The sequence below is a fragment of the Anomaloglossus baeobatrachus genome (genome assembly GCF_048569485.1).
Source record: "Anomaloglossus baeobatrachus isolate aAnoBae1 chromosome 9 unlocalized genomic scaffold, aAnoBae1.hap1 SUPER_9_unloc_4, whole genome shotgun sequence".
Classification (NCBI taxonomy): domain Eukaryota; kingdom Metazoa; phylum Chordata; class Amphibia; order Anura; family Aromobatidae; genus Anomaloglossus; species Anomaloglossus baeobatrachus.
In genome coordinates, this window is record NW_027441822.1 from 223,186 (window position 1) to 241,990 (window position 18,805).

At 46.2% G+C, this 18,805-nt stretch overlaps 1 protein-coding gene across 1 annotated transcript in view; it reads right to left on the reverse strand.

Moving 5' to 3' along the window:
• Nucleotides 1–18,682, reverse strand: part of LOC142259776 (uncharacterized) — a 38,133-nt gene extending 19,451 nt beyond the window's left edge. Inside the window, exons 1-2 of the mRNA XM_075331884.1 lie at nucleotides 18,492–18,682; nucleotides 18,265–18,322 (exon numbers count right to left, since the gene is read on the reverse strand). Coding sequence (XP_075187999.1) covers nucleotides 18,265–18,322; nucleotides 18,492–18,559 — 126 coding nt within the window. The 5' untranslated portion in view covers nucleotides 18,560–18,682. The remainder of the gene's footprint in view (nucleotides 1–18,264; nucleotides 18,323–18,491) is intronic.
• Between the last annotated feature and the right edge of the window lie 123 nt (nucleotides 18,683–18,805).

The window sequence follows — 18,805 nt, forward strand, 5'->3', positions numbered from 1 at the left end:
ACATAGGAAAGGCTTAGATACAAAGCTCTGCAGGGAGTATCACATAGGAAAGGATTAGATACAAAGCTCTGCAGAGAGTATCACATAGGAAAGGCTTAGATACAAAACTCTGCAGAGAGTATCACATAGGAAAGGCTTAGATACAAAGCTCTGCAGAGAGTATCGCATAGGAAAGGCTTAGATACAAAGCTCTGCAGAGAGTATCATATAGGAAAGGCTTAGATACAAAGCTCTGCAGAGAGTATCACATAAGAAAGGCTTAGATACAAAGCTCTGCAGAGTATCACATAGGAAATGCTTAGATACTAAGCTCTGCAAAGTATCATATAGGAAAGGCTTAGATACAAAGCTCTGCAGAGTATCACACAGGAAAGGCTTAGATACAAAGCTCTGCAGAGAGTATCACATAGGAAAAGCTTAGATACAAAGCTGTGCAGAGTATCACATAGGAAAGGCTTAGATACAAAGCTCTGCAGAGAGTATCACATAGGAAAGGCTTAGATACAAAGCTCTGCAGAGAGTATCGCATAGGAAAGGCTTAGATACAAAGCTCTGCAGAGTATCATAGGAAAGGATTAGATACAAAGCTCTGCAGAGTATTACATAGGAAAGGCTTAGATACAAAGCTCTGCAGAGAGTATCACATAGGAAAGGCTTAGATACAAAGCTCTGCAGAGTATCACATAGGAGAGGCTTAGATACAAAGCTCTGCAGAGAGTATCACATAGGAAAGGATTAGATAAAAAACTCTGCAGAGAGTATCACACAGGAAAGGCTTAGATACAAAGCTCAACAGAGAGTATCACACAGGAAAGGATTAGATACAAAGCTCAGCAGAGTATCACATAGGAAAGGATTAGATACAAAGCTCTGCAGAGTATCACATAGGAAAAGATTAGATACAAAGCTCTGCAGAGTATCACATAGGAAAGGCTTAGATACAAAGCTCTGCAGAGTATCACATAGGAAAAGCTTAGATACAAAGCTCTGCAGAGAATCACATAGGAAAGGCTTAGATACAAAGCTCTGCAGAGTATCACATAGGAAAGGATTAGATACAAAGCTCTGCAGCGTATCACATAGGAAAGGCTTAGATACAAAGCTCTGCAGAGAGTATCACACAGGAAAGGATTAGATACTAAGCTCTGCAGAGTATCACATAGGAAAGGATTAGATACAAAGCTCTGCAGAGAGTATCACATAGGAAAGGCTTAGATACAAAGCTCTGCAGAGTATCACATAGGAAAGGCTTAGATACAAAGCTCTGCAGAGTATCACATAGGAAAGGATTAGATACAAAGCTCTGCAGCGTATCACATAGGAAAGGCTTAGATACAAAGCTCTGCAGAGAGTATCACACAGGAAAGGATTAGATACTAAGCTCTGCAGAGTATCACATAGGAAAGGATTAGATACAAAGCTCTGCAGAAGGTATCACATAGGAAAGGATTAGATACAAAGCTCTGCAGAGTATCACATAGGAAAGGCTTAGATACAAAGCTCAGCAGAGAGTATCACACAGGAAAGGCTTAGATACAAAGCTCTGCAGAGTATCACATAGGAAAGGATTAGATACAAAGCTCTGCAGAGTATCACATAGGAAAGGATTAGATACTAAGCTCTGCAGAAGGTATCACATAGGAAAGGATTAGATACAAAGCTCTGCAGAGTATCACATAGGAAAGGCTTAGATACAAAGCTCAGCAGAGAGTATCACACAGGAAAGGCTTAGATACAAAGCTCTACAGGGAGTATCACATAGGAAAGGCTTAGATACAAAGCTCTGCAGAGTATCACATAGGAAAGGATTAGATACTAAGCTCTGCAGAAGGTATCACATAGGAAAGGATTAGATACAAAGCTCTGCAGAGTATCACATAGGAAAGGCTTAGATACAAAGCTCAGCAGAGAGTATCACACAGGAAAGGCTAAGATACAAAGCTCTACAGGGAGTATCACATAGGAAAGGCTTAGATACAAAGCTCTGCAGAGTATCACATAGGAAAGGCTTAGATACAAAGCTCTGCAGAGTATCACATAGGAAAGGATTAGATACAAAGCTCTACAGGGAGTATCACATAGGAAAGGCTTAGATACAAAGCTCTGCAGAGTATCACATAGGAAAGGCTTAGATACAAAGCTCTGCAGAGAGTATCACATAGGAAAGGCTTAGATACAAAGCTCTGCAGAGTATCACATAGGAAAGGATTAGATACAAAGCTCTGCAGAGTATCATATAGGAAAGGATTAGATACAAAGCTCTGCAGAAGGTATCACATAGGAAAGGATTAGATACAAAGCTCTGCAGAGTATCACATAGGAAAGTCTTAGATACAAAGCTCTGCAGAGTATCATATAGGAAAGGATTAGATGCAAAGCTCTGCAGAGTATCACATAGGAAAGGCTTAGATACAAAGCTCTACAGGGAGTATCACATAGGAAAGGCTTAGATACAAAGCTCTGCAGAGTATGACATAGGAAAGGCTTAGATACAAAGCTCTGCAGAGAGTATCACATAGGAAAGGCTTAGATACAAAGCTCTGCAGAGAGTATCGCATAGGAAAGGATTAGATAAAAAACTCTGCAGAGAGTATCACACAGGAAAGGCTTAGATACAAAGCTCAACAGAGAGTATCACACAGGAAAGGATTAGATACAAAGCTCAGCAGAGTATCACATAGGAAAGGATTAGATACAAAGCTCTGCAGAGTATCACATAGGAAAGGCTTAGATACAAAGCTCAACAGAGAGTATCACACAGGAAAGGATTAGATACAAAGCTCAGCAGAGTATCACATAGGAAAGGATTAGATACAAAGCTCTGCAGAGTATCACATAGGAAAGGCTTAGATACAAAGCTCTGCAGAGTATCACATAGGAAAAGATTAGATACAAAGCTCTGCAGAGTATCACATAGGAAAGGCTTAGATACAAAGCTCTGCAGAGTATCACATAGGAAAAGCTTAGATACAAAGCTCTGCAGAGAATCACATAGGAAAGGCTTAGATACAAAGCTCTGCAGAGAGTATCACATAGGAAAGGCTTAGATACAAAGCTCTGCAGAGTATCATATAGGAAAGGCCTAGATACAAAGCTCTGCAGAGTATCACATAGGAAAGGCTTAGATACAAAGCTCTGCAGAGAATCACATAGGAAAGGCTTAGATACAAAGCTCTGCAGAGTATCACATAGGAAAGGCTTAGATACAAAGCTCTGCAGAGAGTATCACATAGGAAAGGCTTAGATACAAAGCTCTGCAGAGTATCACATAGGAAAGGCTTAGATACAAAGCTCTGCAGAGTATCACATAGGAAAGGATTAGATACAAAGCTCTGCAGCGTATCACATAGGAAAGGCTTAGATACAAAGCTCTGCAGAGAGTATCACACAGGAAAGGATTAGATACTAAGCTCTGCAGAGTATCACATAGGAAAGGATTAGATACAAAGTTCTGCAGAAGGTATCACATAGGAAAGGATTAGATACAAAGCTCTGCAGAGTATCACATAGGAAAGGCTTAGATACAAAGCTCAGCAGAGAGTATCACACAGGAAAGGCTTAGATACAAAGCTCTGCAGAGTATCACATAGGAAAGGATTAGATACAAAGCTCTGCAGAGTATCACATAGGAAAGGATTAGATACTAAGCTCTGCAGAAGGTATCACATAGGAAAGGATTAGATACAAAGCTCTGCAGAGTATCACATAGGAAAGGCTTAGATACAAAGCTCAGCAGAGAGTATCACACAGGAAAGGCTTAGATACAAAGCTCTACAGGGAGTATCACATAGGAAAGGCTTAGATACAAAGCTCTGCAGAGTATCACATAGGAAAGGCTTAGATACAAAGCTCTGCAGAGTATCACATAGGAAAGGATTAGATACAAAGCTCTACAGGGAGTATCACATAGGAAAGGCTTAGATACAAAGCTCTGCAGAGTATCACATAGGAAAGGATTAGATACAAAGCTCTACAGGGAGTATCACATAGGAAAGGCTTAGATACAAAGCTCTGCAGAGTATCACATAGGAAAGGCTTAGATACAAATCTCTGCAGAGTATCACATAGGAAAGGATTAGATACAAAGCTCTGCAGAGTATCATATAGGAAAGGATTAGATACAAAGCTCTGCAGAAGGTATCACATAGGAAAGGATTAGATACAAAGCTCTGCAGAGTATCACATAGGAAAGTCTTAGATACAAAGCTCTGCAGAGTATCATATAGGAAAGGATTAGATGCAAAGCTCTGCAGAGTATCACATAGGAAAGGCTTAGATACAAAGCTCTACAGGGAGTATCACATAGGAAAGGCTTAGATACAAAGCTCTGCAGAGTATGACATAGGAAAGGCTTAGATACAAAGCTCTGCAGAGAGTATCACATAGGAAAGGCTTAGATACAAAGCTCTGCAGAGAGTATCACATAGGAAAGGCTTAGATACAAAGCTCTGCAGAGAGTATCACATAGGAAAGGCTTAGATACAAAGCTCTGCAGGGAGTATCACATAGGAAAGGATTAGATACAAAGCTCTGCAAAGTATCACATAGGAAAGGCTTAGATACAAAACTCTGCAGAGAGTATCACATAGGAAAGGCTTGGATACAAAGCTCTGCAGAGAGTATCACATAGGAAAGGCTTAGATACAAAGCTCTGCAGAGTATCACATAGGAAATGCTTAGATACTAAGCTCTGCAGAGTATCACATAGGAAAGGCTTAGATACAAAGCTCTGCAGAGTATCACACAGGAAAGGCTTAGATACAAAGCTCTGCAGAGAGTATCACATAGGAAAAGCTTAGATACAAAGCTGTGCAGAGTATCACATAGGAAAGGCTTAGATACAAAGCTCTGCAGAGTATCATATAGGAAAGGATTAGATACAAAGCTCTGCAGAGTATCACATAGGAAAGGCTTAGATACAAAGCTCTGCAGAGTATCACATAGGAAAGGATTAGATACAAAGCTCTGCAGAGAGTATCACATAGGAAAGGCTTAGATACAAAGCTCTGCGGAGTATCACATAGAAAAGGCTTAGATACAAAGCTCTGCAGAGTATCATATAGGAAAGGATTAGATACAAAGCTCTGAGAGTGTATCACATAGGAAAGGCTTAGATACAAAGCTCTGCAGAGTATCACATAGGAAAGGATTAGATACAAAGCTCTGCAGAGAGTATCACAAAGGAAAGGCTTAGATACAAATCTCTGCAGAGAGTATCACATAGGAAAGGCTTAGATACAAAGCTCTGCAGAGTATCATATAGGAAAGGCCTAGATACAAAGCTCTGCAGAGAGTATCACATAGGAAAGGCTTAGATACAAAGCTCTGCAGAGTATCACATAGGAAAGGCATAGATACAAAGCTCTGCAAAGAGTATCACACAGGAAAGGCTTAGATACAAATCTCTGCAGAGTATCACATAGGAAAGGCTTAGATACAAAGCTCTGCAGAGAGTATCACATAGGAAAGGCTTAGATACAAAGCTCTGCAGAGTATCACATAGGAAAGGCTTAGATACAAAGCTCTGCAGAGTATCACATAGGAAAGGCTTAGATACAAAGCTCTGCAGAGTATCATATAGGAAAGGCTTAGATACAAAGCTCTGCAGAGAGTATCACATAGGAAAGGCTTAGATACAAAGCTCTGCAGAGTATCACATAGGAAAGGCTTAGATACAAAGCTCTGCAGAGTATCATATAGGAAAGGCTTAGATACAAAGCTCTGCAGAGAGTATCACATAGGAAAGGCTTAGATACAAAGCTCTGCAGAGTATCACATAGGAAAGGCTTAGATACAAAGCTCTGCAGAGAGTATTACATAGGAAAGGCTTAGATACAAAGCTCTGCAGAGTATCATATAGGAAAGGATTAGATACAAAGCTTTGCAGAGTATTACATAGGAAAGGCTTAGATACAAAGCTCTGCAGAGAATCACATAGGAAAGACTTAGATACAAAGCTCCGCAGAGAGTATCACATAGGAAAGACTTAGATACAAAGCTCTGCAGAGAGTATCATATAGGAAAGGCTTAGATATAAAGCTCTGCAGAGTATCGCATAGGAAAGGCTTAGATACAAAGCTCTGCAGAGAGTATCACATAGGAAAGGCTTAGATACAAAGCTCCGCAGAGAGTATCACATAGGAAAGACTTAGATACAAAGCTCTGCAGAGAGTATCATATAGGAAAGGCTTAGATACAAAGCTCTGCAGAGTATCACATGGGAAAGGCTTAGATACAAAGCTCTGCAGAGTATCACATAGGAAAGGCTTAGATACAAAGCTCTGCAGAGAGTATCACATAGGAAAGGCTTAGATACAAAGCTCTGCGGAGTATCACATAGAAAAGGCTTAGATACAAAGCTCTGCAGAGTATCACATAGGAAAGGATTAGATACAAAACTCTGCAGAGAGTATCACATAGGAAAGGCTTAGATACAAATCTCTGCAGAGAGTATCACATAGGAAAGGCTTAGATACTAAGCCCTGCAGAGAGTATCACATAGGAAAGGCTTAGATACAAAGCTCTGCAGAGTATCACACAGGAAAGGCCTAGATACAAAGCTCTGCAGAGAGTATCACATAAGAAAGGCTTAGATACAAAGCTCTGCAGAGAGTATCACATAGGAAAGGCTTAGATACAAAGCTCTGCAGAGAGTATCACACAGGAAAGGCTTAGATACAAAGCTCTGCGGAGTATCACATAGAAAAGGCTTAGATACAAATCTCTGCAGAGAGTATCACATAGGAAAGGCTTAGATACAAAGCTCTGCAGAGTATCACCACATAGGAAAGGATTAGATACAAAGCTCTGCAGAGAGTATCACATAGGAAAGGCTTAGATACAAATCTCTGCAGAGAGTATCACATAGGAAAGGCTTAGATACAAAGCTCTGCAGAGTATCACCACATAGGAAAGGATTAGATACAAAGCTCTGCAGAGAGTATCATATAGGAAAGGCTTAGATATAAAGCTCTGCAGAGTATCGCATAGGAAAGGCTTAGATACAAAGCTCTGCAGAGAGTATCACATAGGAAAGGCTTAGATACAAAGCTCCGCAGAGAGTATCACATAGGAAAGACTTAGATACAAAGCTCTGCAGAGAGTATCATATAGGAAAGGCTTAGATACAAAGCTCTGCAGAGTATCACATGGGAAAGGCTTAGATACAAAGCTCTGCAGAGTATCACATAGGAAAGGCTTAGATACAAAGCTCTGCAGAGAGTATCACATAGGAAAGGCTTAGATACAAAGCTCTGCGGAGTATCACATAGAAAAGGCTTAGATACAAAGCTCTGCAGAGTATCACATAGGAAAGGATTAGATACAAAACTCTGCAGAGAGTATCACATAGGAAAGGCTTAGATACAAATCTCTGCAGAGAGTATCACATAGGAAAGGCTTAGATACTAAGCCCTGCAGAGAGTATCACATAGGAAAGGCTTAGATACAAAGCTCTGCAGAGTATCACACAGGAAAGGCCTAGATACAAAGCTCTGCAGAGAGTATCACATAAGAAAGGCTTAGATACAAAGCTCTGCAGAGAGTATCACATAGGAAAGGCTTAGATACAAAGCTCTGCAGAGAGTATCACACAGGAAAGGCTTAGATACAAAGCTCTGCGGAGTATCACATAGAAAAGGCTTAGATACAAATCTCTGCAGAGAGTATCACATAGGAAAGGCTTAGATACAAAGCTCTGCAGAGTATCACCACATAGGAAAGGATTAGATACAAAGCTCTGCAGAGAGTATCACATAGGAAAGGCTTAGATACAAATCTCTGCAGAGAGTATCACATAGGAAAGGCTTAGATACAAAGCTCTGCAGAGTATCACCACATAGGAAAGGATTAGATACAAAGCTCTGCAGAGAGTATCACATAGGAAAGGCTTAGATACAAATCTCTGCAGAGAGTATCACATAGGAAAGGCTTAGATACTAAGCTCTGCAGAGTATCATATAGGAAAGGCCTAGATACAAAGCTCTGCAGAGAGTATCACATAAGAAAGGCTCAGATACAAAGCTCTGCAGAGTATCACATAGGAAAGGCTTAGATACAAAGCTCTGCAGAGAGTATCACATAGGAAAGGCTTAGATACAAAGCTCTGCAGAGAGTATCACACAGGAAAGGCTTAGATACAAAGCTCTGCAGAGAGCATCACACAGGAAAGGCTTAGATACAAAGCTCTGCAGAGTATGACATAGGAAAGGCTTAGATACAAAGCTCTGCAGAGTATCACATAGGAAAGGCTTAGATACAAAGCTCTGCAGAATATCATATAGGAAAGGCTTAGACACAAAGCTCTGCAGAGTATCACATAGGAAAGGCTTAGATACAAAGCTCTGCAGAGTATCACATAGGAAAGGCTTAGATACAAAGCTCTGCAGAGTATCACATAGGAAAGGCTTAGATACAAAGCTCTGCAGAGAGTATCACATAGGAAAGGCCTAGATACAAAGCTCTGCAGAGAGTATCACATAGGAAAGGCTTAGATACAAAGCTCTGCAGAGTATGACATAGGAAAGGCTTAGATACAAAGCTCTGCAGAGTATCACATAGGAAAGGCTTAGATACAAAGCTCTACAGGGAGTATCACATAGGAAAGGCTTAGATACAAAGCTCTGCAGAGTATCACATAGGAAAGGCTTACATACAAAGCTCTGCAGAGTATCATAAAGGAAAGGATTAGATACAAAGCTCTGCAGAAGGTATCACATAGGAAAAGATTAGATACAAAGCTCTGCAGAGTATCACATAGGAAAGGCTTAGATACAAAGCTCTACAGGGAGTATCACATAGGAAAGGCTTAGATACAAAGCTCTGCAGAGAGTATCACATAGGAAAGGCTTAGATACAAAGCTCTGCAGAGTATCACATAGGAAAGGTTTAGAAACTAAGCTCTGCAGAGAGTATCACATAGGAAAGGCTTAGATACAAAGCTCTGCAGAGTATCACATAGGAAAGGCTTAGATACAAAGCTCTGCAGAGAGTATCACATAGGAAAGGATTAGATACAAAGCTCTGCAGAGTATCACATAGGAAAGGCTTAGATACAAAGCTCTGCAGAGAGTATCACATAGGAAAGGATTAGATACAAAGCTCTGCAGAGAGTATCACATAGGAAAGGCTTAGATACAAAGCTCTGCAGAGTATCATATAGGAAAGGCTTAGATACAAAGCTCTGCAGAGTATCACATAGGAAAGGATTAGATGCAAAGCTCTGCAGAGTATCACATAGGAAAGGATTAGATACAAAGCTCTGCAGAGTATCACATAGGAAAGGCTTAGATACATTAGATACAAAGCGATCACAGATCCATCTATTGCTTTGTTGCTAATAGGAAGACCAGGAAGCCATTATCCTCCAGAGCTGTCATATTACAGAGCTGCAGCCTCCCGGAGGCCGGAAATGCGAGGCGTTCAGTGCTCAGAGACACAGCCGAGGTGAGGAGGCTGAGCCCGACCACCACTGAGCAAGACATAGAAGTACAAGGTGATCAGTGCTCAGAGACACAGCCGAGGTGAGGAGGCTGAGCCCGACCACCACTGAGCAAGACACAGAAGTAAGTACAAGGCGTTCAGTGCTCAGAGACACGGCCGAGGTGAGGAGGCTGAGCCCGACCACCACTGAGCAAGACACAGAAGTACAAGGTGTTCAGTGCTCAGAGACACAGCCGAGGTGAGGAGGCTGAGCCCGACCACCACTGAGCAAGACACAGAAGTACAAGGTGTTCAGTGCTCAGAGACACAGCCGAGGTGAGGAAGCTGAGCCTGACCACCACTGAGCAAGACACAGAAGTACAAGGCGTTCAGTGCTCAGAGACACAGCCGAGGTGAGGAGGCTGAGTCCAACCACCACTGAGCAAGGCACAGAAGTACAAGGCGTTCAGTGCTCAGAGACACAGCCGAGGTGAGGAGGCTGAGCCCGACCACCACTGAGCAAGACACAGAAGTAAAAGTTGATCAGTGCTCAGAGACGCAGCCGAGGTGAGGAGGCTGAGCCCGACCACCACTGAGCAAGACACAGAAGTACAAGGTGATCAGTCCTCAGAGACATGGCCGAAGTGAGGTGGCTGAGCCTGACCAACACTGAGCAAGACATAGAAGTACAAGGTGATCAGTGCTCAGAGACATGGCCGAGGTGAGGAGGCTGAGCCCGACCACCACTGAGCAAGACACAGAAGTACAAGGTGATCAGTCCTCAGAGACATGGCCGAAGTGAGGTGGCTGAGCCTGACCAACACTGAGCAAGACATAGAAGTACAAGGTGATCAGTGCTCAGAGACATGGCCGAGGTGAGGAGGCTGAGGCCGACCACCACTGAGCAAGACACAGAAGTACAAGGTGTTCAGTGCTCAGAGACACAGCCGAGGTGAGGAAGCTGAGCCTGACCACCACTGAGCAAGACACAGAAGTACAAGGTGATCAGTGCTCAGAGACACAGCCGAGGTGAGGAGGCTGAGCCCGACCACCACTGAGCAAGACATAGAAGTACAAGGTGATCAGTGCTCAGAGACATGGCCGAGGTGAGGAGGCTGAGCCTGACCACCACTGAGCAAGACACAGAAGTACAAGGTGATCAGTGCTCAGAGACACAGCCGAGGTGAGGAGGCTGAGCCCGACCACCACTGAGCAAGACACAGAAGTACAAGGTGTTCAGTGCTCAGAGACACGGCCGAGGTGAGGAGGCTGAGCCCGACCACCACTGAGCAAGACATAGAAGTACAAGGTGTTCAGTGCTCAGAGACATGGCCAGGGTAAGGAGACTGAACCCAACAACCACTGAGAGGCTTAGTACCCCTGCTCAGCAGAGTATCACATAGGAGAGGCTTAGATACAAAGCTCTGCAGAGAGTATCACATAGGAAAGGCTTAGATACAAAGCTCTACAGAGAGTATCACATAGGAAAGGCTTAGATACAAAGCTCTGCAGAGTATCACATAGGAAAGGTTTAGAAACTAAGCTCTGCAGAGAGTATCTCATAGGAAAGCTTAGATACAAAGCTCTGCAGAGAGTATCACATAGGAAAGGATTAGATACAAAGCTCTGCAGAGTATCACATAGGAAAGGCTTAGATACAAAGCTCTGCAGAGAGTATCACAAAGGAAAGGCTTAGATACAAAGCTCTGCAGAGAGTATCACATAGGAAAGGCTTAGATACATTAGATACAAAGCGATCACAGATCCATCTATTGCTTTGTTGCTAATAGGAAGACCAGGAAGCCATTATCCTCCAGAGCTGTCATATTACAGAGCTGCAGCCTCCCGGAGGCCGGAAATGCGAGGCGTTCAGTGCTCAGAGACACAGCCGAGGTGAGGAGGCTGAGCCCGACCACCACTGAGCAAGACACAGAAGTACAAGGTGATCAGTGCTCAGAGACACAGCCGAGGTGAGAAGGCTGAGCCCTACAACCACTGAGCAAGACACAGAAGTAAGTACAAGGCGTTCAGTGCTCAGAGACACAGCCGAGGTGAGGAGGCCGAGCCCGACCACCACTGAGCAAGACACAGAAGTACAAGGTGATCAGTGCTCAGAGACACAGCCGAGGTGAGGAGGCTGAGCCCGACCACCACTGAGCAAGACACAGAAGTAAGTACAAGGCGTTCAGTGCTCAGAGACACAGCCGAGGTGAGGAGGCTGAGCCCGACCACCACTGAGCAAGACACAGAAGTACAAGGTGTTCAGTGCTCAGAGACACAGCCGAGGTGAGGAGGCTGAGCCCGACCACCACTGAGCAAGACACAGAAGTAAGTACAAGGCGTTCAGTGCTCAGAGACACAGCCGAGGTGAGGAGGCTGAGCCCGACCACCACTGAGCAAGACACAGAAGTAAGTACAAGGCGTTCAGTGCTCAGAGACACAGCCGAGGTGAGGAGGCTGAGCCCGACCACCACTGAGCAAGACACAGAAGTACAAGGTGTTCAGTGCTCAGAGACACAGCCGAGGTGAGGAGGCTGAGCCTGACCACCACTGAGCAAGACATAGAAGTACAAGGTGATCAGTGCTCAGAGACGCAGCCGAGGTGAGGAGGCTGAGCCCTACCACCACTGAGCAAGACACAGAAGGACAAGGTGATCAGTGCTCACAGATATGGCCAAGGTAAGGAGGCTGAGCCCGACCACCACTGAGCAAGACACAGAAGTACAAGGTGATCAGTGCTCAGAGACACAGCCGAGGTGAGGAGGCTGAGCCCGACCACCACTGAGCAAGACACAGAAGTACAAGGTGTTCAGTGCTCAGAGACACAGCCGAGGTGAGGAGGCTGAGCCCGACCACCACTGAGCAAGACACAGAAGTAAGTACAAGGCGTTCAGTGCTCAGAGACACAGCCGAGGTGAGGAGGCTGAGCCCGACCACCACTGAGCAAGACACAGAAGTACAAGGTGATCAGTGCTCAGAGACACAGCCGAGGTGAGGAGGCTGAGCCCGACCACCACTGAGCAAGACACAGAAGTACAAGGTGTTCAGTGCTCAGAGACACAGCCGAGGTGAGGAGGCTGAGCCTGACCACCACTGAGCAAGACATAGAAGTACAAGGTGATCAGTGCTCAGAGACGCAGCCGAGGTGAGGAGGCTGAGCCCTACCACCACTGAGCAAGACACAGAAGGACAAGGTGATCAGTGCTCAAAGATATGGCCAAGGTAAGGAGGCTGAGCCCGACCACCACTGAGCAAGACACAGAAGTACAAGGTGATCAGTGCTCAGAGACACAGCCGAGGTGAGGAGGCTGAGCCCGACCACCACTGAGCAAGACACAGAAGTACAAGGTGTTCAGTGCTCAGAGACACAGCCGAGGTGAGGAGGCTGAGCCCGACCACCACTGAGCAAGACACAGAAGTAAGTACAAGGCGTTCAGTGCTCAGAGACACAGCCGAGGTGAGGAGGCTGAGCCCGACCACCACTGAGCAAGACACAGAAGTACAAGGTGATCAGTGCTCAGAGACACAGCCGAGGTGAGGAGGCTGAGCCCGACCACCACTGAGCAATACACAGAAGTACAAGGTGATCAGTGCTCAGAGACACAGCCGAGGTGAGGAGGCTGAGCCCGACCACCACTGAGCAAGACACAGAAGGACAAGGTGATCAGTGCTCAGAGACACAGCCAAGGTAAGGAGGCTGAGCCCGACCACCACTGAGCAAGACACAGAAGCACAAGGAGTTTAGTGCTGAGAGAGAAGGCCAGGGTGAGGAGACTGAACCCAACAACCACTGAGAGGCTTAGTATCACATAGGAGAGGCTTAGATACAAATCTCTGCAGAGAATCACATAGGAAAGGCTTAGATACAAAGCTCTGCAGAGTATCATATAGGAAAGGATTAGATACAAAGCTCTGCAGAGTATCACATAGGAAAGGCTTAGATACAAAGCTCTGCAGAGAGTATCACATAGGAAAGGATTAGATACAAAGCTCTGCAGAGTATCACATAGGAAAGGCTTAGATACAAAGCTCTGCAGAGAGTATCACATAGGAAAGGCTTAGATACAAAGCTCTGCAGAGTATCACATAGGAAAGGATTAGATACAAAGCTCTGCAGAGTATCACATAGGAAAGGATTAGATACAAAGCTCTACAGAGTATCATATAGGAAAGGTTTAGATACAAAGCTCTGCAGAGTATCACATAGGAAAGGCTTAGATACAAAACTCTGCAGAGAGTATCACATAGGAAAGACTTAGATACTAAGCTCTGCAGAGAGTATCACATAAGAAAGGCTTAGATACAAAGCTCTGCAGAGTATCATATAGGAAAGGATTAGATACACAGCTCTGCAGAGAGTATCACACAGGAAAGGCTGAGATACATAGCTCTGCAGAGAGTATCACATAGGAAAGGCTTAGATACAAATCTCTGCAGAGAGTATCACATAGGAAAGGCTTAGATACAAAGCTCTGCAGAGTATCACATAGGAGTGGCTTAGATACTAAGCTCTGCAGAGTATCACATAGGAAAGGCTTAGATACAAAGCTCTGCAGAGTATCATATAGGAAAGGATTAGATACAAAGCTCTGCAGAGAGTATCACAAAAGAAAGGCTTAGATACAAAACTCTGCAGAGAGTATCACATAGGAAAGGCTTAGATACAAATCTCTGCAGAGAGTATCACATAGGAAAGGCTTAGATACTAAGCTCTGCAGAGAGTATCACATAGGAAAGGCTTAGATACAAAGCTCTGCAGAGTATCATATAGGAAAGGCTTAGATACAAAGCTCTACAGGGAGTATCACATAGGAAAGGCTTAGATACAAAGCTCTGCAGAGTATCATATAGGAAAGGCTTAGATACAAAGCTCTGCAGAGAGTATCACATAGGAAAGGCTTAGATACAAAGCTCTGCAGAGTATCACATAGGAAAGGCTTAGATACTAAGCTCTGAAAAGTATCATATAGGAAAGGTTTAGATACAAAGCTCTGCAGAGTATCACATAGGAAAGGATTAGATACAAAGCTCTGCAGAGTATCACATAGGAAAGGATTAGATGCAAAGCTCTGCAGAGTATCACATAGGAAAGGATTAGATACAAAGCTCTGCAGAGTATCATATAGGAAAGGTTTAGATACAAAGCTCTGCAGAGTATCACATAGGAAAGGATTAGATACAAAGCTCTGCAGAGTATCACATAGGAAAGGATTAGATGCAAAGCTCTGCAGAGTATCACATAGGAAAGGATTAGATACAAAGCTCTGCAGAGTATCATATAGGAAAGGCTTAGATACAAAGCTCTGCAGAGTATCACATAGGAAAGGCTTAGATACAAAGCTCTGCAGAGTATCACATAGGAAAGGCTTAGATACTAAGCTCTGCAGAATATCATATAGGAAAGGATTAGATACAAAGCTCTGCAGAGTATCACATAAGAAAGGCTTAGATACATTAGATACAAAGCGATCACAGATCCATCTATTGCTTTGTTGCTAATAGGAAGACCAGGAAGCCATTATCCTCCAGAGCTGTCATATTACAGAGCTGCAGCCTCCCGGAGGCCGGAAATGCGAGGCGTTCAGTGCTCAGAGACACAGCCGAGGTGAGGAGGCCGAGCCCGACCACCACTGAGCAAGACACAGAAGTACAAGGTGATCAGTGCTCAGAGACACAGCCGAGGTGAGGAGGCTGAGCCCGACCACCACTGAGCAAGACATAGAAGTACAAGGTGATCAGTCCTCAGAGACACAGCCGAGGTGAGAAGAATGAGCCCTACAACCACTGAGCAAGACACAGAAGTACAAGGTGATCAGTGCTCAGAGACACAGCCGAGGTGAGGAGGCTGAGCCCGACCACCACTGAGCAAGACATAGAAGTACAAGGTGATCAGTGCTCAGAGACACAGCCGAGGTGAGGAGGCTGAGCCCGACCACCACTGAGCAAGACATAGAAGTACAAGGCGTTCAGTGCTCAGAGACACAGCCGAGGTGAGGAGGCTGAGCCCGACCACCACTGAGCAAGACATAGAAGTACAAGGCGTTCAGTGCTCAGAGACACAGCCGAGGTGAGGAGGCTGAGCCCGACCACCACTGAGCAAGACACAGAAGTACAAGGTGATCAGTGCTCAGAGACACAGCCGAGGTGAGGAGGCTGAGCCCGACCACCACTGAGCAAGACATAGAAGTACAAGGCGTTCAGTGCTCAGAGACACAGCCGAGGTGAGGAGGCTGAGTCCAACCACCACTGAGCAAGACACAGAAGTACAAGGTGATCAGTGCTCAGAGACACAGCCGAGGTGAGGAGGCCGAGCCCGACCACCACTGAGCAAGACACAGAAGTACAAGGTGATCAGTCCTCAGAGACACAGCCGAGGTGAGAAGGCTGAGCCCTACAACCACTGAGCAAGACACAGAAGTACAAGGTGATCAGTGCTCAGAGACACAGCCGAGGTGAGGAGGCTGAGCCCGACCACCACTGAGCAAGACATAGAAGTACAAGGTGATCAGTGCTCAGAGACACAGCCGAGGTGAGGAGGCTGAGCCCGACCACCACTGAGCAAGACATAGAAGTACAAGGCGTTCAGTGCTCAGAGACACAGCCGAGGTGAGGAGGCTGAGCCCGACCACCACTGAGCAAGACATAGAAGTACAAGGCGTTCAGTGCTCAGAGACACAGCCGAGGTGAGGAGGCTGAGCCCGACCACCACTGAGCAAGACACAGAAGTACAAGGTGATCAGTGCTCAGAGACACAGCCGAGGTGAGGAGGCTGAGCCCGACCACCACTGAGCAAGACATAGAAGTACAAGGCGTTCAGTGCTCAGAGACACAGCCGAGGTGAGGAGGCTGAGTCCAACCACCACTGAGCAAGACACAGAAGTACAAGGTGATCAGTGCTCAGAGACACAGCCGAGGTGAGGAGGCTGAGCCCTACAACCACTGAGCAAGACACAGAAGTACAAGGCGTTCAGTGCTCAGAGACACAGCCGAGGTGAGGAGGCTGAGTCCAACCACCACTGAGCAAGACACAGAAGTACAAGGTGATCAGTGCTCAGAGACACGGCCGAGGTGAGGAGGCTGAACCTGACCACCACTGAGCAAGACACAGAAGTACAAGGCGTTCAGTGCTCAGAGACACAGCCGAGGTGAGGAGGCTGAGCCCGACCACCACTGAGCAAGACATAGAAGTACAAGGCGTTCAGTGCTCAGAGACACAGCCGAGGTGAGGAGGCTGAGCCCGACCACCACTGAGCAAGACACAGAAGTACAAGGTGTTCAGTGCTCAGAGACACAGCCGAGGTGAGGAGGCTGAGCCCGACCACCACTGAGCAAGACATAGAAGTACAAGGCGTTCAGTGCTCAGAGACGCAGCCGAGGTGAGGAGGCTGAGCCCGACCACCACTGAGCAAGACACAGAAGTACAAGGAGTTTAGTGCTGAGAGAGAAGGCCGGGGTGAGGAGACTGACCCAACAACCACTGAGAGGCTTAGATCCCTGCTCAGCAGAGTATCACATAGGAAAGGCTTAGATACAAAGCTCTGCAGAGAGTATCACATAGGAAAGACTTAGATCCCCGTGCTCAGCAGAGTATCACATAGGAGAGGCTTAGATCCTCGTGCTCAGCAGAGTATCACATAGGAGAGGCTTAGATCCCCGTGCTCAGCAGAGTATCACATAGGAGTGGCTTAGATCCCCGCTCAGTAGAGTATCACATAGGAGAGGCTTAGATCCTCGTGCTCAGCAGAGTATCACATAGCAGTAGCTTAGATCCCCGCTCCTTAGAGTATCACATAGGAGAGGCTTAGATTCCCCGCTCAGCAGAGTATCACATAGGAGAGGCTTAGATCCCCCCGCTCAGCAGAGTATCACATAGGAGAGGCTTAGATCCCCCGCTCAGCAGAGTATCACATAGGAGAGGCTTAGATCCCCCCGCTCAGCAGAGTATCACATAGGAGAGGCTTAGATCCCCCCGCTTAGCAGAGTATCACATAGGAGAGGCTTAGATCCCCCCGCTCAGCAGAGTATCACATAGGAGAGGCTTAGATCCCCCCGCTCAGCAGAGTATCACATAGGAGAGGCTTAGATGCCCCCGCTCAGCAGAGTATCACATAGGAGAGGCTTAGATCCTCCCGCTCAGCAGAGTATCACATAGGAGAGGCTTAGATCCCCGCTCAGCAGAGTATCACATAGGAGAGGCTTAGATCCCCCCGCTCAGCAGAGTATCACATAGGAGAGGCTTAGATCCCCCCGCTCAGCAGAGTATCACATAGGAGAGGCTTAGATGCCCCCGCTCAGCAGAGTATCACATAGGAGAGGCTTAGATCCTCGTGCTCAGCAGAGTATCACATAGGAGAGGCTTAGATCCCCCGCTCAGCAGAGTATCACATAGGAGAGGCTTAGATCCCCCGCTCAGCAGAGTATCACATAGGAGAGGCTTAGATCCCCCGCTCAGCAGAGTATCACATAGGAGAGGCTTAGCTCCCCCCGCTCAGCAGAGTATCACATAGGAGAGGCTTAGATCCCGTGCTCAGCAGAGTATCACATAGGAGAGGCTTAGATCCCCCCGCTCAGCAGAGTATCACATAGGAGAGGCTTAGATCCCCGTGCTCAGCAGAGTATCACATAGGAGAGGCTTAGATCCTCGTGCTCAGCAGAGTATCACATAGGAGAGGCTTAGATCCCCCGCTCAGCAGAGTATCACATAGGAGAGGCTTAGATCCCCGCTCAGCAGAGTATCACATAGGAGAGGCTTAGATCCCCCCGCTCAGCAGAGTATCACATAGGAGAGGCTTAGATCCCTGGCAGGGTGGTCATTACACTACCCGTGGGCCACAATGCACTTACCCCGGAGCTCTCGGACAGGGAGCCGGTGGTGTAGGATCGTTCCCTCTGCACAGGAGCCCTGTATGGGGAAGGAAGAGAATCACTGACAAACCTAACCCTGCACTGCAGCAATATGGCCGCCATAACCTGCGCAGACAGCCCGCGTCCTCCTCACAGAACCAGGACACGACGTCCGGGCTATAACCAGACATGAAACTACTCCATAGTAAGCCACGATTCCGTCCTACCAGGCGTCCCCTTCATCCACAGCTTCTGCTTTTCCGGTCAGGTCCATGGCCATTCCATTGGGTCCCATCAAGGATGGTGGAAGGGTCTGGTTGTCATGGTAATTGCTGCGCCATCGTCCGTTCTGCGCCTCCTGAATATCGTCCCGTGAAGCTACTGTAGTGACATTTCCGCCTGTGACCACGTCTTCCTGTCATAGGTGGCTGTCAGTGTGGTCGCGCTCTCACAACACTTCCCGTAGCTGCACCGTCACCCTAGGGCGTGTGGGCCGCCAGAAACTTCCTGTCTTCAGGCGACTGCAGTATATGAAGTTACA